The sequence below is a fragment of the Colias philodice genome, chromosome 8 (assembly GCF_061535455.1).
Source record: "Colias philodice isolate Cphi_HAF_F1 chromosome 8, ilColPhil1 Martin Lab GWU primary, whole genome shotgun sequence".
Lineage (NCBI taxonomy): Eukaryota > Metazoa > Arthropoda > Insecta > Lepidoptera > Pieridae > Colias > Colias philodice.
This window is the reverse complement of record NC_143093.1, coordinates 9,619,337-9,643,264: the sequence shown is the minus strand read 5'-3', so window position 1 is coordinate 9,643,264 and position 23,928 is coordinate 9,619,337. Positions and strand designations below refer to the sequence as shown.

The 23,928-nt window shown below is 31.6% G+C and overlaps 1 protein-coding gene across 3 annotated transcripts in view; it reads left to right on the top strand.

Annotated features, from left to right (window-relative positions):
* Positions 1–13,463, top strand: part of LOC149486754 (monocarboxylate transporter 9-like) — a 46,583-nt gene extending 33,120 nt beyond the window's left edge. For 2 of the 3 annotated variants that reach the window (XM_089698476.1, XM_089698477.1), the window contains exons 4-5: positions 9,074–9,356; positions 9,869–13,463. In XM_089698476.1, coding sequence (XP_089554602.1) covers positions 9,074–9,356; positions 9,869–10,062 — 477 coding nt within the window. In that variant the 3' untranslated portion in view covers positions 10,063–13,463. The remainder of the gene's footprint in view (positions 1–9,073; positions 9,357–9,868) is intronic. The other variant, XR_016315989.1, reaches the window with a different exon arrangement.
* Positions 13,464–23,928: the final 10,465 nt, after the last annotated feature.

The window sequence follows — 23,928 nt, the reverse complement described above, 5'->3', positions numbered from 1 at the left end:
GTTTAATTTTTATTTGTCAAATCATGGATTTTGGATAGTTATGATATAATTTATTGAAACAATACAATATTTTCTTGCTATATAATAACAGTATATTTGCTTATGATTGTTCAAACGTTTCTTATTTATTTTAAACGTTTTAACGATGTATTGTTCTTATCTAATTTATATTATTGATCACTTGAGAAACGAGTGATAGCGATAGTAGTTATATCTCATTGTTATATTATAGCGAACAATTATTTTTATTCATACATATAACCATTTATTTATAAACTTAATGATTCTGACGTTTACTCGTACTAAATAAAAATATATAATACACATTCTATTCGTAAAAATTGAAATGTGTTAGTTTTATCTTGACCCATATAAGACTCAGTTGATAAACGAATGATAAAACAGTTACATAAACTCATGTGCTGATTACTTAAGATATTTAAACAGCTGTAACACAATAGGGAACAAGCCTTTAACACGTCACGTACAAAATTGACACAATAAAAAAAAATAGAATTCATTCAACCATTTTTTTTACACAATTATCATGGATCTAAAAGACTGTACCATCTAATTAATCTGGTTTTATGTAACTGCGTGGTTACAACTTACATCCAAAATCAAGTATTTCTTTATTCATTTGTTATTCTGATAACATTAAAATTTCATCCAAATCCGTCCATACTTTTTTATGAAGTACTAACAAACATCCATCCTTACAAACTTTCGCATTTACAATATTAGTAGCATGAGTCAACTCCGGTCTCCAAACGGTCCGTCAAAGGTCTCTTGATAATGTAAATATAAAGTACGTAGTATGTACCTACGTGTGTCACGTGTTATCTCTCGTGTGTACTATAACGTGAGTGTGTAATAGTGCGTTCAATTGTCTCAACTATTCGTGGTTTTGATAGAAACGTGAATACTGAATATTGTACGTGGATAACAAAGACCAGCAAATAGAGGTGTCACTATAATCGCATTGAATTACGTCACAAAAAGGGTTTTGAAATGATAATGGGTTTTTGAAATGTCAAAGTGACATTTCACGCATATATTGACGTACATTTAATCTTAAAAATAGCTCACGATAATATTTTGAGTCGCCGTATAAACAACAAATATTTTTGTGAACACGAGAATCTATACATATAATAAAATCGTAGGAAAGTCAAAACTGTACATTGAATATTTTTTTTAAAGAATACTTGGGCCGTGATCTATAATCGATACAGAACCCAAAAATATAGTTTTTAGAATTTTTGTCTGTTTGTCTGTTTGTCTGTTTGTCTGTTTGTCTGTATGTATTTCCTGGCTAATCTCGAAAAGTACTGTATAGATTGACTTCAAATTTTGCATGAATATTACTAACAGGTCGGGTCAGGCTATAGGCTACATATTATCAAGCTATCACCTACGGGGAAGGAGCTGTGAACCTTTATTTTTCTTATGTATTCTCTATACTACGACAACGTACAAACTAAAGACTCATGTTTAAATGTTGTTTTTGAGTAAGCCATGCTATTATCTAGCTTTACACTATAAAAACTACGTCCTTTATGTAATTTTGGCAGAGAAACAGTTAAATGAATCTTAGCAGTATAAAGACAAATTTGAAACAGCGCCATCTATGAAGTGGTATAAAAATCAAACACACGTTAACTATTGAAAATTAATAATCAAATGACGCATAATATATAAATGTTGTTTGACAATATCTAGATTGACACTATATGAAGTCGGTTAAAAAATTATGCCATTTAAGTAACTTGGGAAGAAAAACATAGTTTAAAGAATGTAAGTTGTATAATGTTCATTTTGTAACAGCGCCATCTATGAGATTTCGTAAAAATCAAATCAATTTACATGTTAACACTGTTGAAAATTAATAATTCAAATATAATCATGTTATTTATTTAACTCTTTAACCCATAATATCTTCCCTTCCCATGGTATATTTCGTGTAAATAATAAATATACTACATTTTTTTAAAGTGAGGGTAGATGTTTATTATTTTAAGTAAAACTAGACACCATTATCTACAGATAATCTAATATTGATTGTGTTCATTAGTTACAATTTTAAAAATCTTCGTGTTTTATAAATTTACTAGCTTACCGCCCGCGGCTTCGTCCGCTTTGTCTAAAACCTAATAAATTATATACTAAAACCTTCCTCTTGAATCAGTCTATCTATTAAAAAAACTGCATCAAAATCCGTTGCGTAGTTTTAAAGATTTAAGCATACAAAGGGACATAGGGACAGAGAAAGCGACTTTTTTATACTATGTAGTGATATTTATAAAGCAATTGAATGCCATAAAACCAAAAATATCAAATGCAATCTTCGTGTTTTGTGAATTTTCACCATCATGCGTTCCCACAAAAGGTAAGTTGTTACTTATAGGTATTTATTTTTTATAATGATAGCAATTCATGTTTTTTGTTGGTATTATATTACACTTTTAGAATGAAATAATAAAATGATGAATTCTTTTATATATGACTTTTACAAGATTTTGAGGTGCATTGGGAACAGTAGTTTTTGATAAAATTTTATTTGTAAGTAGCTTTTTTTATAGATTTACAGTTAACTTTTGATTTTTTTATTTACAGATTCAATGCTCATAAAATTATATCGCCTTTGGAAGACGATTTCTGCTGACAATTTTACAACACCACTTGAAAATTGATGATTTGATGATAAAGATAGTGGCAGCGAGGATTAAGTGGAAATTAGTAATCATCCGCTTCGTCAATTTTTGACTGAAGTTAATGTCCAACGTCCAATGGTTCAATCATTGGAAGTATCTCGGGAAATTTTGGAGGATATTTTTCAGGAAGGAGAGGAGGGGCAGCCAACCACATATCAAACTACTACGTTTTAGTACCGAAAAAAATGTTATTGCCAAATGAAACGTAAATTTTGCACTCACAACTGTACAAGTAATGTTTTTATTTTGACTTTGCGGTTATCTGATTATAATATTTATCGTTATGGCTATCGAGGTACCGACTGTACTGGGATCAGAGTACATGATATACAGTTCATCATCCAGGATTGCTAAGAGCATTTTCACACTGAAAAAGATGTTTTCTTTGAATCGTAGTTGCTTCATTTATTTATTTGTAATCATTTTACATAATATGTTTTATATTTTATAAATATATCATTTTCATTATTTATAAATAAAATGGATCCAACATAACTTTGTTGTGTATCATTTCTCTATTAATAACCCATAGGCATATTTTCCGAGCGCCCCATTTAAGTTGCGGTCCTGAAATTATAAAAAAATTAATGTATACTTTTGCTAAATATGTATAAGCTCAAGCTCATTTTTAGATAAAAATAACAAAAACAACTTATTTTTTTAAAATTTAGTAGATAAAATAAATTATGTAACGATTTTATAAGAAAACACAGTATACTTATTAGGCGACGGTGATCTCTTTCAGGCAAAATATATTCATCAGCTCAATAAAATTGAATAGTATGTTATTAGTTATTCTTTAGATTCACAATTATAATGAGCATTTCCGCATGCAAGTTGTATCGTAGTTTAGATATATCATAGTTTTGACACATTAAAGTTCCAACAAAACCCTCAAATTTTTGAGCAGAGTTGAGCAAGATAATTTGAACTTCATTTACATGTTGTTAGTAAAAATAAACTTTGACTAACAGCCAAAGTAGTCAAAGTATATTTTAACTAATACTACTTAATACTAACTATTATAGTTACTTATGTTCAGTATTTATCTGTATTATTATTGCTTGGTAATTAACATATTTTCATGTCGTATACCTAATTCTAAACATAAGTTTGATGTGTAATTAGCTGGATTTATTTTTACACACTCACAGACTTAATATATTTTATGTTAAAATAGTGTTAATAGTGTAAATCATAATATTTTTTCACAATTAAAAATATTTCCTTTTTTCTGATGGTGTTGGCATTGAATTAAACCGCGCTGTCGTTTCGTTCACAAAAAGTGATGTTATGAGGACCATATTCGGTCCTCATATTATCATCAAAAATCTGTGCGAAAACAATAAACACGTGTGAGGCCCTCACGGCAGATCGGGGCGGTCTGACGCGAAGTGGGGACAGCGTTGTCACTGTATCGCTCTTGCCACGCTGTTCAACAGACTTATTCGATAGTTCAGTTTTGTGTTAAGACCGCTGTGACAACCAACCCGTGAGACAACCAAACCCGGTCTCCCCTACTATCCCGTGAGACCGAAACCTTCACTGAGAGGGTATGACGTCTCACAGCTGATCGCAAACGGCATATTGTACTATCCCGTGAGACCGAAACCCTCACTGAGAGGGAATTACGTCTCACTACTGATCACGACAGTCATATTTTATCTCGAGAATCTGAAACTTTACTCAATATGAAGACCGTTTGACAAATGATAGGGTCCATCGTAATATTATTCGAGCTCTTGAAGATGAACATGAGCATAAGCAATGACTAGAGTAGGGACGCGAATATTACAATTATTAGAGACAAGAACGATTAATAAGTTTGTTTAATGAAAGATTGAGAATTGAAACTATTCGGTCTCTGGAAACGGACGAATAGCGAGAGGCCCGTCTTACTGCAGACAGATTTCGTCATAGTCTTAATGACTTATAGGTAAACAATCTACGAATTCGGTGGTGTGGTCCGACAAATATAAAAGTGGGTTTGCTTATAACCTCACAATTTATTACAGATCATCTTCTGTATAGGCGATATTAACGTAGTATGTTCTTTTTGTAATGCTTTAAAGTGGAGTAAGGAGTCGGCTTTCGTTTGAAGATACACCGGAACCTTTGAAATCACTACTTTTAGAGGAACAATCTGCTGTGCAATCTAAACTGTTATTAGACAATATTCGCTCTTATAGTAGTGCGTTTCAACTTTCAAATGATCCTTTGGTGCTCAATAATTATCAGAAGGTCCTTTCATGCTTACTTTTAAGATACAAGGTCAAGTTTACCATTTGATAGGATCCCTTTTGCCTGAAGGCCAACCTAAGTTTGTTTAAATATATTTTTTATTCGACTACAACGAATAGTGGAATACAAGAAATCAATATTTCTCAAATTTAAAACTGAACTCATTTCACAATTTTAGAACAGGTTAATTCGTATGTATGCAGTTTTAAATCGACATTAGAAGCTTTTCCTCAAGATGGTGATATCGGCACTCAGGAACTCCCTGGACGTGTTATAACGCCCAGGCCACAGTATTACAATTTTTCCTACAGTAGAGCAACGAATGTATTTTCGCATAGCAACGGAGGGGAACTCGCGGGGGTCAAGTGACGCGGGCCACGTACCACAAACATGCTTAGTTTGTGGTACCGAGCGCGAAAGAAAGTCATCGTGTTTTTAGTAAAGTTACTATGTAAACTAACGTAATTTAATACTTAGGTACATATTCTATAATGGTGCGCTCAAACTGTTAATCTACATTTAATTTAGATTATTATTTGAAATACTAAGTAATGTAGAATTTAAATCACATTCATTCATGTTTTCTTCAGATTTTAAGATTTTCTTATCAGAGTGTTCAATTTTAATGTAGTTAAATTTTATAAGAGACAATAATTAAGAACATTCAAAAATAAAGTGTCACGTATTTTTTTTAAACGACGAATGACGAAAAACGACGTAATCGCGGACGAAGTCGCGGGCAACAGCTAGTAATCCACTAAATAAGTGGATTATTCTCGTGTTCACAAAAATATTAACACATAAATTATGTTTCATCTATTTCGTACTGCAATATTTCCTTTTTCCGTATTGTTTTCTTTTAAACAATTCTGTAATATTTACCCACATTTCAACGCTCTAATTCATAAAGGCCGAGCACACTCATATTTTTAATTCAAACATACATTAAAACTTCCACAATTGTGAAGTACAGGACTCCATTTAATATTCTTAACGGTAATGCTTTTAAAAATGATAAATATTTGAACTACGAGTTTCTACTTTGTCAAGATTCGTGAAAGCCCTCGTCGGTCTGGATAAATATTAAATATACTCATTATCAGATGGACTCGCTTTTTCTTTTAATGAACCATTTTTATGCTCAATTTGTGAATAGTATGAGTACCATTTGAATGGAGTTAAAGTATATATTGCGGGCATACAGTGTGAAAGTAAAATGTTAAATTATGTTGATTTATTTAAATTTCACGTTCAAATTATTTAACAGAATCGTAGTAACTTGTTGTAGTTGAAATTGCAATGTTAGTCAATCGTCGTTTTCATCGTATCACGCTTAAATTCAGTCGGATTACAGTAATAAACAGTAATAGATTAAAAAAAAAAGTTACACAGACTCCTGAATATATTACTGAACAGATATATTTATTTCTTAAACTTATAAATTTGAAGAATCTTTTTATTTCTTAAACTTATAAATTTGAAGAATCTTTAAGTCTTCTTTGACGTGACAACGTCTTATAATTCGATAGAGCCGGCTGCATGCACGAAAAAATATGACTCATGCGGCGTTACCTCGCTCTGAGGCGTTCCATGTAAGGCTTGAAGTGCAAGCGAGAGCGCGGAACGAGCGACAAAGAAACACAATCGGACGTTGTCACGTTCAACTATCGTCAGTAAACTTTACAGACAACCAATTTTTGACGTGACAACGTCTTATAATTCGATAGAGCCGGCTGCACGCACGAAAAACATGACTCATGCGGCGTTACCTCGCTCTGAGGCGTTCCATGTAAGGCTTGAAGTGCAAGCGAGAGCGCGGAACGAGCGACAAAGAAACACAATCGGACGTTGTCACGTTCAACTATCGTCAGTAAACTGACTTTACAGACAACCAATTTTTTTAGAAATAAAATTGCTTCAAGGAATTTAAAATGGCTATTATAGCAATATAAATTATCAATCGAATGGAGAATGTTCACTAATTTTGATTATTAGCACTCCATATTCTCTGTCAAAAATAAAAAATACTAGTGAAAAAATTACTTCGATACGTCAATTAGTTTCCGATTTAGAAGTAAAACAAGTTGTAAACGCCCGGTGATGGTGTGACGTCACACCACAACACGCTCAATCTGGCTCACTCAGTCCGCTAGCGATCGCGCGCCCTTGCCGTCGAAATTATAATTAAATACTTTTAAAAATGTCCAATCCAAATACCAGAAAATCATGTGTTGTTCCTAAATGTAAAAATACAACTAGCAATTCGCCGGATAAGTTGTTTTTTTATAGTTGCAAAGGACGTAAACAAAAAATGGTCAGAGGTGTACCTAAAACCTTTGGTGTCAGAATTTTCCGTGTTCTTACATAGTACTACATATTATAATAACATATTACAAATCTGCGTAGGAGAAATAGCCTGTTCAGAACTTCTTAGCTTAATAAATTATCGCATCCCATCCAGATCAACACGCTCAAAAGACTTATTTCATATACCTACCGCCAGAACCAATATGGGTCTTCGTGTGCCTCTTCACAGAATGTCTAGTTTTTATAATACCTATATGAATGATCTTGATATGTTTTCTTGTTCCTCTTCGTCTTACAAAATGAATGTAAAAAAATTGCTATTGAACATATAAGAATAATGTAAAGTATAAAATATGTAAAGATTTTGCAAATACGTAGACCTATTTACCTCCGTCATTATGTACCTACGCATGAAAATATTAATCAACGATTGTCTTTTGTGGTTTTTTCCTTGTCTCTCCTACTGCTGGGTGTTGGCAAAAATAATATTATGTATATGTTCACAGTGAAAACACTATAAGGAGGCATTTTCATGTATTTTTAGTTAATAAGATTTTTTTTGTTTTATATCTTATCTCTGTCTTTGTCTCTGTATGTTTTCCAATAAAGAAAATAAAATCAAATAAAATAAAAAATATTTTGAGAACATTGCAGCTGTTTTGCGTTATCCTTTGTTTTCTATACCTACAAGTTTTAATATATGTACTAGACTGTGCTTCTGCTCTGCTCGTATGGGCTAGTATAGGTAGATGGCTAGTAAGATTTTTTCTTGTTTTAAGTTGAGAATGATATGGAGAACTATACTAAAATATAAGTTGGTCGGGGGAAGAATTAAACAAAAACAGGGTATAGTTCCACACAAATTCAAATGTCAGCAGGAAAATGAAGATAAACCTCAGAGATCAGCAGTGCAAAAACGCAATCGTATAGAATATTTTGAGAAACTATTAAATAAAGATGAAACTTTGGCATGACTGCTATTTTATTAAACGAATAATAATTACTATTATTGGACTATTAACGAAATTCGCGGACGAAAACCCATCAAAATACTGCGCAAGCTATAACACCTACTACAGCGCTGCCGACTTGATACTAAGCGCGGGGGCGCGGCCGCGCGGCGCGTTGTGACGTGACGTCACAAGCGGTCACGTGACTATTAGCGGGACTCGATATTTTTCGAAACTTTGAATGCGTATAAAATCAAAACTACTTGGTATTTTTGAATACGACAAAAACTAGTGTATTTGTGTACATACAGGCTTTACTGAGACACAATTTCAAGGGTTTTGGCATACCTAGTAACATTCTTCATTCTTGGAGCTCTGGAATAACATATAGACTTCATTGTTTTCTTTCCATTCGTATTCCGGTACCACTCGATTCGCGAGTTCAATAGAACTTTATTATTTTTAAGGTTTCAAATATGATATTCTACTTTATAACACACTAGCTTTCTGCGCAGGGCTCCGTTCGCTTTGTAGACAATTCAACAAATGTTATACTAAAATAATAATATCCATCAAAATCCGTTGCGTAATTTGTAAGACCTAAGCATACATAGGGACGGACAGACAGCGACAGTGACCTTAAATTATTATTTTTTTATTTTTTTTCTCATCACAAATGTACAATCAGCACATACATTGTTTTATACACCTTGTTTTATACATATATCTATGTAGTGATACATTTGAATATCATTAAGTTTACCCCTGAAGTCAAACTGAATTCCATCTTCCATATATTTATTCTTTCTGAAATCTATAACTCTAAACAAAAGTTTTAACCGATACTTTGCTCAATTCCAGATCCTCCTTGGCTGGGTGGGTGACTGGGAATGCGTGAACCCGAGTCTCGTATACGCAGGTTGTATGGTGGCATGTGGTATCGTCACGCTACTAGTACCACTCCTTACTTCATACATCACGCTAGCAGCGGCTTCTGGAGCCTTCGGAGCCTTCATAGCAGCTAATTATTCCTTAACCAGTATAATATTGGTGGAACAAATCACGCTGGAAAAGTTTACGAACGCCTATGGGTTGTTATTGTTGATGCAGGGAGTTGCTAACCTCGTGGGACCTCCATTGGCTGGTAATTTTCTTTATACTACATCACGCTAGAAGTGTGAACAAGGCGTATTTATGCTGGAATAAATGCATCATAACTATTTTACAAGCAAATGATATTCGTTTTCAATAAATACCTGAAAGCTGAATTGAGAAATCTTTTATGAAGTACTTTAAAATTTAAAGTATTTAACAATGAACCAGGAAAAGAGCTATGAAATTGACACATTTGTTAATAAATGTAGTTATTATTTGCGTTAAGAATCCATATATTCCAGAATTAAATACCTTTAGTATTTTTGACGATTGCGCCTTGGTCGACCCGCGAGAGATCGATATAATGTTTATTTTATTCTTCTGGCTTCGTATTACCTGTTCAAATCACACATAACTTATAAATATCTCTACCTGATATTAAGAAATTTCACAAAAACACAATCCAATTTTTTTTTGGTAAGGATTAATTTAAAATGTGTTTGTGAAATTTCTTGTGGATTTTGGTATCTGAAATAAAGATCTATTTATTATAATTTCCAGGCTGGGTGTACGACATGACGAACTCCTACGACCTATCATTCTACTTAGCGGGCGTGTTCATTGGATTATCGGGGCTGGTCCTCTTAGTGATGCCGCTAGTTAAATTGAGTAGAAAATATAATAGAAAGCGCAGACCAGTACAAGAAGAGGCAATAAATGGTGTTGTCAAGCAAAATGGGAAAATTATGGCTTGATAAGAGAAGAAAGAAGAATGAATAGAGTGAGGGATTTTAAGTGGGAATTAAAAGGTATAATGAAAAGGACTAGCAAAATGGGATAATTACGGCTTGATAAGAGAAGAAAGAAGAATGAATAGAGCAAGAGATTTTAAGTGGAAGTTAAAAGGAATAATGAAGGAAAAAGTGTTTTGGTGGTGTTATGTGAATGGTTAGGTTAACTAGGATCGCAGTTAGTTTGTGCAGAATGTGTCATGTAAAGTGCTTTAGTAGAAAAGTGGATAAAACATCGATTGAGTCTTCATAAACTACGTAACGTATATTTTCGGTAAAATGTTGAGGCTAGTTATTTATAAAATTATAGAGATCTAGAGTGTCTGAAAGGCGAATGCTAAAACTTGTGGCAATAGCTTACATAAGTAAGAACTCAAAATGTAAGGTAGTCGGTAAATTGTTCTAGAATGTTATTTAACGACGGTTTTATAGCGTTATGCAGTTTATGAGCCCAGGAAACATTTATAAATAATCTATAAAATAGTTCGTCTTTCTGAAGTCATAACGTCCTTTTTCCTATACTATCTCTTATCTATCATATATCAGCCTTTTATACATCAATTATAACCACATAAAAAATTGGAATTGATATAATTATTTACTATAATTATAGAAGTTTATCTATACACACGTGATTGTTGGTCTAAAAGAAACACTAAGGTTCGATAGATTAGTAATTTGTTGACGTTAAATTAAATCATGAATATATATTTACTAGGGCCTTTACCCAAATAGGTATAGGACAATGAAGAGAATTATTGCAATAAGTAACCACGAAGTAAAATCAAATACAAGACAATGACAGTCTTCCCAATATCTCCATGGAACATATTCTAAATGAAATTATAAATGGCCTTAGAATTCCGTAGAAGTTACTAGAATTTGCTAGAAATAGATATATTATAGTGATTCGTAGTAAAATATAGATTTGTTAGTATGGTACAGAACAGTTAGTCTTGTTAGGATTGTTCCCGTGAAAGAATGTTGTATAACATTTTAAACTTTTATTGTTTAGAATTTTCTCGCAATATATTATGTATATTTAATATTTATTTACTTTCTATTTTCTTCTAAAATAGTATTTGGTGCATCGCTTGTTGAGTAATTACTACAGGTCATTCATTTCATTAAAATCATGTTTTACGTACTATGTTTGTATTCGATAATATTTTTAGAAATAAGTTTATTTCTATTGCAGAGGTATGTTACAATGAATGTATGATGGAAATTGGAATGTGTATTTCCAGTATGTTTTATTAAGAAATGGAGAAAAGATTTAGAAAGTACATTATTTAAGTAGTTATAGTACATTGGTATAACATCGAGGAATCGTTTATTCGAAATAAGCAGTGATAAATCATTTTAAACGTGACATATTTCAATTATTAAACTATACACTATTTCAAGGTTTTTTTATGAGACTTGTGTGTCGATAATCATGTAATTAGTCAAGTATGTTAAGTATTTAAAGACATGACCACTTCCAGGCATCTTATTTTTCGTATTTTGCATATAAGACCTACGTCTTTAAGATTAATCAGAAAGTTTGAAGGTTTTAGTACATTTCAATAACTTCTTCATTATTGTTGAGTATAAATAGATAAAGTAATACTGTCCCGCTCTAACTATAAGATCCTACTAAATCAGAGCGAGACGTAACGATTCAGAACAGCTAACGCCTTTTCTAGTATTTATTATCCAACAAAAGTGCTAAGGTAAAGTGTTATAATACATTAGCTATAAGATAATTGCATTAAAATGATCTGTTCACATTAGAGTAAGCGCAAAACAGTATATTTAAACAATTTATTCTAGTTATTGTATTGCAATTCATGTTATATCGTTACGAATAATGAAGAATATATTATATATATTTACAGTTAGGAAGTATTTCCTTAGTTGGTACATTTGATCGAGAGCAATAAATTTACACACTTTGTATTGTATAAGAAATCACATGAACACCAAAGACTGCCTCCTATTCGAAGTTGTTTCCATAGATAATAGAGTAGTTTAGAAATGTTGCTAGTTCAAGGCAGCTAATGGTGGATACACACGATCTAGTTTATTGTCCATTTTGCATGATGGCTTTATGAGTCAAAAAATAAATAAACAAAAATTCTTTATGAAGAAAGGATGTTTGTAAATGATACGAATGTATGGAAGTAAATGATGTCAATATATCATCACAAGTTTAGAATTTTGTAAAACAAACTAAAAAGTTATCAAATGTGTCATTTGTGATAATTTTATCAACCACTAAACGATAGAGTACTATTCATATGAATAGTTGTATTTAAAAATTTAAATATAATATAAAGGATGAAATAAATGTTTACATAGTTTAACACACTTGAAGTTTAGAGGTTTTTACCAAATTTAGTTATGTATTATGCTGTACCATGTATTATGCTGATTCATGTAAATCACAATTAAAACAGACCTTATGTATATTAAAGCTTTTTTGACAAAAGTTTATAGCTTTAGTTGGAAGATCATGTATTACATTAAAAAATGTAAAAAATATTTTTTATTGTTCTAGAAACAACTTAAGCATACATATATTGTGCATGTATATGCTTTTTATCTTTTATGTATAGCCAATGGAGTCTTTATTGTGGTCGCACCAATTTTCATTAAATATCCTTTTATGTTTTTTATATGGAATTTTATTTCTACGAGAGTTTGCTTAGAATGGAATGTTTTTGCTATTATAGCTTTTTAGTGGCAGGTTTATAAATCGTTATATTATTGGTTAAACTGATAACGGAAATATGTATGAAATAATATAATTTAGTGCGATCATATACATAAGTTCTTTGTTGTAAATCTACTTTTGAGTAGTTTGTATTACTTGATATTTAGTTGAATTTTAAATACCATGACGTAATGAGACATCTTTAGCGTTATGGGCCTTCACAATGGGCAGCGATGGCCCAACATATGATCGTCGATGTTTGCCGCCATTACGGCGATTACGAATAAACACAATGACGGCCGATCACAGACATTTAGGCCTTCTACACTATCGTGATTGCCTCTACTCGCCCAACGTTGCCTATTGTGAAGAGGGCCCATTATACAGAAGCATTGTTTTTGCTTTTACTTCGAATGAAAATTGTTCAAACATATGGACCTAATTTGATTATTATTATAAGTTTAATGTGTATGCATAATAAGTCGAAAAGCCAAATGTAATGCCCAAAATTATTTTAAAAATTAATTTCATATTCTTGCCAAAAATTTGCTTCAAGAGGAATTATGCAGTAATGTTATGTAAGCTATGGTGGCCAAAATGAAACGGGTAAATAATGTATTATGTATATTGTGTTGTGTGCGTCTTAGTAAAATTATTTTTTGGTTAATTTTCGTTTTATTTTTTTCTCAAACTACAAGATACGAAAAGATCCGTTTCTTTCGGCTACATTAAATGGAATATTTTTGATATACTTACAGTCAATCCGGGTAATTGTGAACAGGGGTGATTGGAAACCACTAACAAGATTTTTTTTCTATAATAATAATTAGTTAGATGAATTTCCAATCGTTTGAAAAACCGGAATCAGATCTATACAATGAAATATTATTTAAAGTTGTAAAAGAACAGTTATTTAGAATAGGTATTAAAGGTAAGTAATGTAATGTAAGTGGAGTTGTTTTCAATCACCCGTTCACAATTACCCGGATAGACGTTATAAAAAAAGTTAACTAATAACTACATAATCATGAATGGACAATTTTCGAGACTTGTAAAACATTTTTATCTCCAACAATACATAAAAAACAGTTAAAAGCGAGTAAGTTTTATTTATTAAGAAGTATTATGGTGTGACAGGTCTTGTGGTTAAGATAAACAAACAGTCAAAAAGCGGTAAATAAACGTTATAGAATGAAGCCTAACGAGGACGGGTGTGTCCCAATTACATACTTGCCTCCGCCCTCCTCGTTAAACACGTGGAGTAAAACAATTTTTCATATTTTAGGAGAAAAAGTGAAAAGCCACCGTGCCTTTAGAGATACACCACATTATTTCTACAAAATAAATGTCGTTTATTTATACATATTATTAACGGGATATGTTTTTACTATGTAATGATGTGCGATATTCTGATAACAACTATCTAATTACAAGTATTGTCACACCTTAGTAAATTAGGACACGAGTAGTTTTTCATATATCTTAACACCTTTTAAAAATTGTGATTATCGTAAAATAATAAAATACCTCATATTAAATAATGTAGCTAAACGGGGCCTTTTAATATAGGCTTGTTAAAACCCTTGTAATTTAATTAAACTAAGGTTATTTCAATTAAAATTTGTTTGACGATCTATGCGTGTTTTATTTCATATCCTTTATAAAATATATTAGCAAATGAATGTATGAAATAACTTGGATTAGTATTTTAGGAAAGTCATATTCATGTACCTACTGAAATAAACATGTAATTCATAATACACGTATATTATTATTAGTCTGTGGTAATACGATGCAATTACATCAAACGAGCGAATGCTCATTCTAACCCACTATGTCTGAGTGTAAACAGCCGTGGAACATTCTTTCTTTTTTCTATAGTGCATTAAATTAAATTGTATGCAATGTTCTAATACTGAACAACACTGAACACGAGTTTTCGTTTACACAAAAAGATCGCGAAATAATGCTAATCTTGCTCTAGCTCTATGTTCGTTTGATGTAAATGCACCGTTAGATGAATTCAAATTCAACACATTCAGGTAAAAACACATGCAACACCACTCATTTTATGTGACTGTAATTAATAAAATCCTATCTGCACTCAAATTAATCTTTGAAAATAGACGATGAATGGATCCATGACAATTATAATATGTAGATTGCATGGCGTTACTTGAAAGAAGTCAACTACAGCACCTTTTAAAGTAAAAGTAAAGAATAAAAAAAAGTTCTAACTAGTTATATCCTCGGAGGTATCAAATGAAAGAGATTTCTTAGATCATTAAAAACTAAAAACAAGTTTAAAAACTAAATCTCGAGTAGGTAATTCCTAAAACACGCTCTAAAAAGAATGAGTCAAGAAATACACCGCTAATAGAGATTAAAGATTTGTTATTTGTTGATTAAAGATTTTGAATCGACTGATTTTTATAATCAACTAGATTTCCGCCCGCGGCTTCGCCCGCGTTTTCAAAGGAAAACCCGCATGGTTCCCGTTCCCGTGGGATTTCCGGGATAAAACCTATCCTATGTGTTAATTCAAGTTACCCTCTATATTGTGCTAAATTTCATTGTAATCGGTTCAGTAGTATTTGCGTGAAAGAGTTAGGTACAAACACACACACATCCTCATAAAATTTCGCATTTATAATATTAGTGGGATAACGGTTTTGATCGGAACTGTGACTTGTATGTGCAATTAAAACATTGCCTACTCTTTAATCTTTATAATAAAAATAAATCGCCAAATGTTTTGAGTGTACTCAGCAGATCTCGAGAACGGCTTGACCAATTCGGCTAATTTTTGCGGAACAACGTCTGCGTCGCAGACGCAGATATTATAATAATTAATCTTAAATTGTAGATAGATAGATAAAATGCGATAAATTTACACTAGGGGCACTCGGGAAAGACAAAATTTGATAAGAAAAATAAAGTCTGGTAGGTAATAAGATGTAACTAACTTACCTTTTTAATGGTTAAGAATTTTTATTATCTGACGGCGATATAGTGGAACCAAGGCGTTTTCAACTAGTAGGTATCGATAATCGATATTGATTAACAACATTTGATAATTCTATCAATATATTTTTTATTCCATACCTATTCAATTAATAAGAGTGCTTTCTACTTACTCAAACTTTTTATCAATCATATTAAAATGATCATCTCCATTTCTTCTGGAAACTTAAAATCAATTATTCATTGAATCAAATAATGTCTAAAAAACAATAACATTACACTCATGCAAATACAAAAAATAACACGAGAAATAACATAAACTGATGACCCTATGATGCGTTTGCTAATTGAAAATACTTCGTATCTTTTTGTTTACCGTATCACGAGAGCCCGCCAAAAGCCGAAACATTTTTAAAATTTAAATATGGAATAATTGCGATGTGCTTGTGGGAAAGCATAAAATGCATACGAAAAAGTTTTTATGTAGAACTCGTTTCATTCGTGTTTCGTGAACATTTTGTTCGCTCTAAATGAAAAGGAAAATATATTGTCTAAAGCTTTTAGGTAACATGAAGCGACAACACGAAAACTACATTAAATTTTCGACACAACATTGTACAACACATAATTTAGGCGCCAAGGATTTTTGAACATAAATTCTCTACACATTAAGTTAGTTATTATCTCAGTTATTATTACGAAAGTATGAGTATACGACTGTAATTGTCCTAAAAGCCTGGTTAGTTTGTGAATATAATTTACCAAGCATACTATGTACAGTAATTAAAAAGTAGGGAAGTATTAGACAACAAACTTGTTTGATGATGATGAATCTAGGTTGTCTGTGATAACCACATTAATATGATTTGAATCGTAAGCGTTGTGTATTTTTTTTGTGGTATAATAAGTCCCAATGTAAATATGTTTAATAATCACTTGTGACCTATATTTCCATAATTTTTATGAAATTAAATTTACATAAATTCAATCGTCATAAAAAATAATTTTCACGTTAAAAAAAGGGAATGAGGTTTTAAGGGTTATATAGAAACTTTATTCTGATTTTTAATTTTACGTATTAACCAGGGAAAGATAATAAATAATTTAGTAGGCTAGTTAGTAGTAAAAAATACATTAAGTACAATTAATGAAAATTGGTTTCAAGCTGTGTACAGTGCCAAGTTAATTAATTTGACGAGCAATACTGTTGACTGAATTACGTTATGGTAAATTATGGGTGAAATCACTAAAAGCATGTATTCCGCCGGTTAATGCAATTTCTGTTTAATTTTAATGTACTCAGTACGTTGTAATTAATTGAAAGTAAAGGTTCAGTGCAAATCGGTAAATAGAATAAATGATTTATATAATTCATTCATTTCTTTATTGTTTTTGGTTTTTGAACATTAGTTTGTGTAAAACTATTTTGTAAATAGGTATTCATTAATTTTATTGTTTTTAAGGACAAGGAAGATTAATTTATATATTTTTGTATGTATGTTTTTATAATTATTATAATGAATATACAAACACGTATATGTTGGATATTTATTTAAGTAGGTACATAAATCATGTTCCTAATAGCATGTATTGAATTTGAATTTCAAAAAACAGACCCGCGCAAATTTTTATTTTTTTTTATTACATTCAAGATGGACTCTTAACTCTACAGTCTATGGCCAAGTGTACATATGCGAAACAAAAGTATGTATTAGCCAAGACAGTATTATGTCGATCACGTTCCCGGAGACTCAATCAGAGCGGGATCCGATGTATCCCATCGTGATCCCGGAATCCCGTCTACGTGCCCGATAGAATTAGAAAGTTCTGGAATATTAAGAAAGTTACGAAGTCGGGATTGATATTAAATATTTCTTGAGAAATGTAATTTTTTATGATTTATATTGGAAATCCGGGATGTTCGTAATGTGCTGAATTAATGTTATTTTGATTGGGAACCGTTTTCAAATACGATTTGTCTATGGTTACGAGAACTGAATGATTTTATGTGTTGGAATATATTATTATAATATCTATTTATTATCCATAGGTACCACGTTGAGAATTGTGTTAATTAATTTGTTCTTAAATATTATTCAATTTAAATATTTCATAGAATTGTTAGTTTGATTGAAGGGGGAGGTTATATTTTCTAAAACGTAATGTGTTCCATGTATATGTGAAAAATGTACCTAATAGGTATTTTTATTTTCTCCGATTTTTGATTTTCAATTATACTGTTTTTTTGCCCCTAACAACAAGCTTTTAATGGTTTTACAAAATTGTTTTTTAGGGTTAATGGAAGTACCTACCTATAACGTAAATGTAGAATCTTTATTGCATTTCGAACAAATAAGGTATCTAAAATTGAATACATTAATATGTTAACTAGCGTAACTAAAAAATACATATAATATACAATTTAAATCAGGAAAAATCCTCCATAAATATATTTAAGCTGATACACAAGAGAGAGAACGACCGCACATTCATAAATATAGATTCGTATCAGACGAAACTGAATTTCCAATGCTTTGTATTTTCATTGGGAATTTATGAATTTCTCTATTTCAATAAAATGGAGTGTCTATTAATTTTCAGTTGTAAATATGGTAAAATATGAAACATATTAACGAACATATATATCATACATTATTGATAACATTCCACTCAATCCTACTTGACGATATCATCTCAACTTTCTATTTAGAGCGTCACTTCATTCATTTAAAACACATCTTTGTACCTATTTTAAAAAAAGAGAATCTTATATTAAATTAAATCTGCTCTCAGTTGAACATAGGTACTTTGCAATTAGTGTGTAGCTGACTTCACTTGTTATAGTTGTTACAACTGGATTATGGAGCCTGGAAACAATCGAGGTTTATGAACGTTTCAAAGAGTATAGAGTAAGACATTTAGATAATAACATTAGGTTAGAAATATCTGGAAAAAACAGCTCTACATGCCACCGTGTAGGACATGGCTGATTATTGAAAAATTAAATGTCTAATCTATCGTTATTTAGAACACACACATCGTAATACGTTAAAATCTTTATTACTGAATGATTGAAAAGTTATTCATTGCACACTATTACAATATAGAGGGCATGACATGTGCAGAGGGCGGTCTTATGTAAGCAATTTCTGCTAGGCAACCCGAAAAACAGAAGGATTACATTTATTGTGGTGGTGCATTACAATTTACAATTTTATTTTATTTTTCTACTTATTGATATTCGCACACATATAATAAGGGGTTCTTTAAAAATTAAAAGCAATAAGGAACACGTGTGAGGATAGATATTGTAAGGAGAGCGGTATTTTTCACGAAGCCATTCCCTCAATACGGGAGCAAATGAGGAGTCGTAAAGTATATTTCTCTTTCAATATCGACAATTCGACGTGGAATGTCAATGGAATATAATTCACTATCGTATATAAAACGTAAATATTTTTATTGCGCCGCCATAACGTATACGACGGTATAAAGTTATTATTTAACGTATAAATATTCGATTCTAATTCACAGCTTGTACCCGTGGGAGAGACCCGTCTGTCATACATGAATAATGTTCGTTTTACGATAAGTAACGTGGATGAATTGAAGTCCTAAATGGATCGATAACATGACGCAAATTGCACTTTAATACCGTCCTTTAGCTTTTAGGATAATAACTTAATAAGAAGTTAAAATTTTATCATCTGTACGTAAAAATTCTCATAAATAGATCCACTATAAAGGATGTTTAAGCTCTAGTAGGCTCTGGTAATTTAGACTTTCTATTTTATTCTTACATTGTGACCACAAAATGAACTTGTTGGAGTTCCTGCTATCTTATAAAATCACCACAAGCATTTATCATATTGGTAGAAAAACCATAACAGACTATAGACAAATATCATTTCATATTTATCACAAAAACAAATATTTAGAAGTTCTTATAATAATGCAAAATTCATAAACAACTTTTTTAAATATATTTCGTATGAATAAAGATTGATATGCATCAGATTTCAACTTTTTGTTACAAAACTTTAGCCTGGAAATTTTGTTCGTAACATTTATGAAGCAGAATTTATTTTAAAATAACCAATACTATTTTTATGTTATTTTTCATTTATAGTTACAGTATTAGTTGATGCAAAATATTTGTATACACCTCACGAGGGAATGCATTTTCTGGAATAGCTAGTGAGGAATATATGACGATTTTTTATAAACTTCCATAGAAGTATTACATATTAGTTATCTAGTGGGAACTATAATTAATAACTTTCGTTTTTATAATTTTGAGAAACAAAATGAAAGCTTAACAGTTCATCATGACATCATGATCATCATGATGAGTTATTATAGAGTTAAGAAAATAGAGTAGATACAAAGAATAAAAAAAGACGTATGACACTCGGGGACTGCCGCGGTAAAGCTATTGCATGCTATGCCTTCAAGCCACACCTCCGCGCCCGTCGGAGTGGGGAGCGCTAAGGGGGAGCGTGAGGTTTTTCGTTACGCAATTTCTGGATTCGGTCCCCGCGCTCAAGGCCCGCGATAGAAGCTATGCAATAGCTTAAAAACCTTCGTAATTAAACTTAACAAACGATCAATAGCAAAATCACAGAATAACAATGCGCTCAACGCTATCTTTAAAATTATAAAACATTGTTTAAAATCATATTCAATTTTTATAAATCAAAAACAGACCACACGTCAACTATTCCGTTTAAATGTTATTTTGCCTGGCAACATTTTTGCTTGCGCGGCAACCCGGTGTCAGCGGCAGGGTAAAATTAAATCCGACTGGGGCTCACACTTATTAAAATCTGCCCGAAAAACTGCTCTTTACTTCACAATGGGTAATCTAGCTGGCAAAAGCCGCAATGTGAATAGGGGTTAAGTTATAGACGACGAATTTTATCATATTTTTGGAACAAAATAATATGTTTTCTAAAATATATAAAAAAAAACTATATTTGTTTGTTTAGACACTGTTTATTGTTACCTACAATCATCCGTAATACTCTTATATTATGTGTACTGTTCAATGTTCATAGTTCATGGACCTTGGTTATGAAATACTGAAAAATATAGATAATTCCTCTACATTTTTCGTTTGAGATCAATGTGTGTAACTTATTTTTTATGGAATGATGTTCTTAAAGTTTTTGTATCTTTGGCTACATCCCTATTAAACACAATCTTCGTGAAAAAACTACAGACTAACTGACTGCTTTATTATAAATTTGAATTTTGAATTAAGTTTCCCTCAACTATTTCTCTGATATACTACGAAATAGAGGAACATTATTGGAATTCACCAGAATTTCAACGCAATTTCAATATTTTGAAGGTAAATTCAATAATTTTGAAGGTGATTAAATACTGAGAATGGAATAATTTATTATCAAGCTTTATAAAAGATATCCTCTACAACTTAATGGAACATTCTATAAAAACCGTGGAAAATTTTAAATTCTATTAAAATGAGATTCATGTTAAAATTAATACGTCTGTTGTTTGAGGGTAGGCTTTTGAGCTTAACTTTTGTAAAAAATGCTATAAGATCGCATCATGAGACTCTCGCAACATTTGACTCTACTTCGTTGCTTGAATTTTAATTCAAACGTCTGGTCCTACTAAAGATAAGCAAGGAGTAGATAGCTGTTAAAGTTACTATAATCCATGGCTTGACAGACTAACTATGGCTTCAAGGATTCTGCTACATCTTATAAATTAAGCTACCTGTAAACCAGCATTAATACTAAGCGTTATTAAATTAATTTCGGGATGTGTCGCGTGAATCGGGATGTAAAATACGCGCCTGTTTCAGAATATCATGTTCTATGAGAATTATTATCCGCGCCATCTTGATTCACAGCTGTCGAGTTTTAGATAACATGATTCTAATCTCATTCTGTTGTTTAAATATGGATAATTGTTTAGTGGTTAAGGGATTAAGGAATTTAAGAGGAATTTTCTGGTATTTTGAAGGTGAATTTAATTCGCGTTGATATTTGTCATGAGAGGGAAAGAGAGAATTATTAAAAACTAGCTTCCGCCCGCGACTCCGTCCGCGCGGAAAAATTAAGATTTATTTATTTCTACGTATTTTTCCGGGATAAAAAGTATCCTATTTTATGCCCAGGATAATAAGGTATAATTATACCAAGTTTCATCGAAATCGAACCGATAGTTTTTACGTGATCCCTTCACATACAGACAGACAGACAGAAAGACAGACAAAAATTTTTTTAATCACATATTTGGGTTTGGTATCTATCCAGTAACACCCCCTGCTATTTATTTTTTCAATATTTTCAATGTACAGAATTGACCCTTCTACAGATTTTTTATATGTAGGTATAGATATTGAATTAAAATTATTAATCTATAGAATTATATTAGCAACATTGATAGAGGGCGAAAGCGAAAGAAAGAATCTATAAATATAAGAAAACATAATCTGACCACGTGAAAATTGAAAATGTTAACTAGTGCAAATAGTTGAATAGAAACTAGAAAATTACATGGTTCAGATTTTCAGAATTACCATCTTTTCAATCTCTCTAACTCAGAAAATCTCTAAAAAATCAAGGCTCCTTTTAGAACCTGTATGAAAGTTTTCCTAAGTAACTCATTCAGTCAATTAAACTTCCATTAGGCTGTTCCAAGTACCATTCATACAATGGGTATTCTGGCAAGCAAAACTTTCGCGGAGGGAACCTCAAAGCAAATAATTCGTTTGATTATAACAAGGAGCTCAACCTAAATTTTTAAGTTCTAATCATTTTTCAAGTTTGCTTAGGCGTAGAAACAGATGAGTGGCCATTAAATTAATCCCCTAAGTTTGTTTGAAATATTGCTTTGAATTTTGGGAGTATTGGCTGGGTTAAGTGGAGGTTTTACTTATTCACACAAGAACAACGAGATTGTAGGCATTTCAATTTTCTAAAGGTTTATTTCGAGCGTGTAATATGTCGTTTTTGTGCGTTTATTTTATACGAAGTTGGGCTGAATAATTTTGGTTTCATAATATACTAAACTAATGACACATTTAAAAGTATAATATGTGTGGATTTGTTTGCTATTAGTGTAATGGTTCCACAGGAAATTGCCTAGTGCAGGTTACAATGAATTTAAGATTGTAACAATATGTACTTACTAATTACTTACGTCATAATTTTCTTGTAATAATAAGGAATTAATTATTATCATAATTTTATAGTGCCTAATAACGGGATTATATTTTGACTATTTAAGGGAGCATATGGTCATAATCTTAAATTTAATGCCTACGACATAATCTGGAATAGCGCTTTAATGGTCCGAACATTTCGTCGTCAAATGACTCCACATTAATATAGAGAGAAGCGTTAATTTCCTTACCTTTTCCATCACATACCTATATACATGTTTAATATATATATATTATATAAATTTCGTGTCACAATGTTTGTCCTCAATGGACTCCTAAACCACTCAAGCGATTATAATAAAATTCGCACACCATGTGTAGTTCGATCCAACTTGAGAGATAGGATAGTTTAAACATGCAGGTACCACGGGCGAAGCCGGGGCGGACCGCTAGTTATTATATAAAAGTCTTTGTAACAAAAAAATAATATACACAGTGTACTTTTGATCATTTTAGTACATTTCAGTCTTTTATTCAGCATACAATAGTTGAAGATTAGAATTGCCTTGCTAAGATTGCTTAGAAAATACAGGTGTATGAAAATAAAACTCGATCTATCACACCACAGAACGTGCTCATGAAAAAACTCGTCAAAGTAACTATTATTGAAACAACTACAAAAATAACCTAACCTTTATCCGTTACGGACTAGTGAATATTAGTCTTCTTAGACGTCCTCTGTCTTCCTTAACCTAGTATTACAGTAGCTTATATACCTATGTTCAAAGGGTAAATCTTAGTTCATTTATCACTCGCCTTACCAAAATTAGTCACGTAAGCCCAACAGGGGCATGAAAGAGCCCGTTTCTTGGCGTTTATAATTTGATTGTCAACCAGACATGCTTTCATAATTAGCTTCGTGGAAATAAAAGAAATTCGCTGAATTTACAAGCGCTGTACTCCGCATTTGGAATGATCTCGTCAAGTTTTATTCGTTTTGTAGTTATTCGTACGTTTTAGGATGAAATGT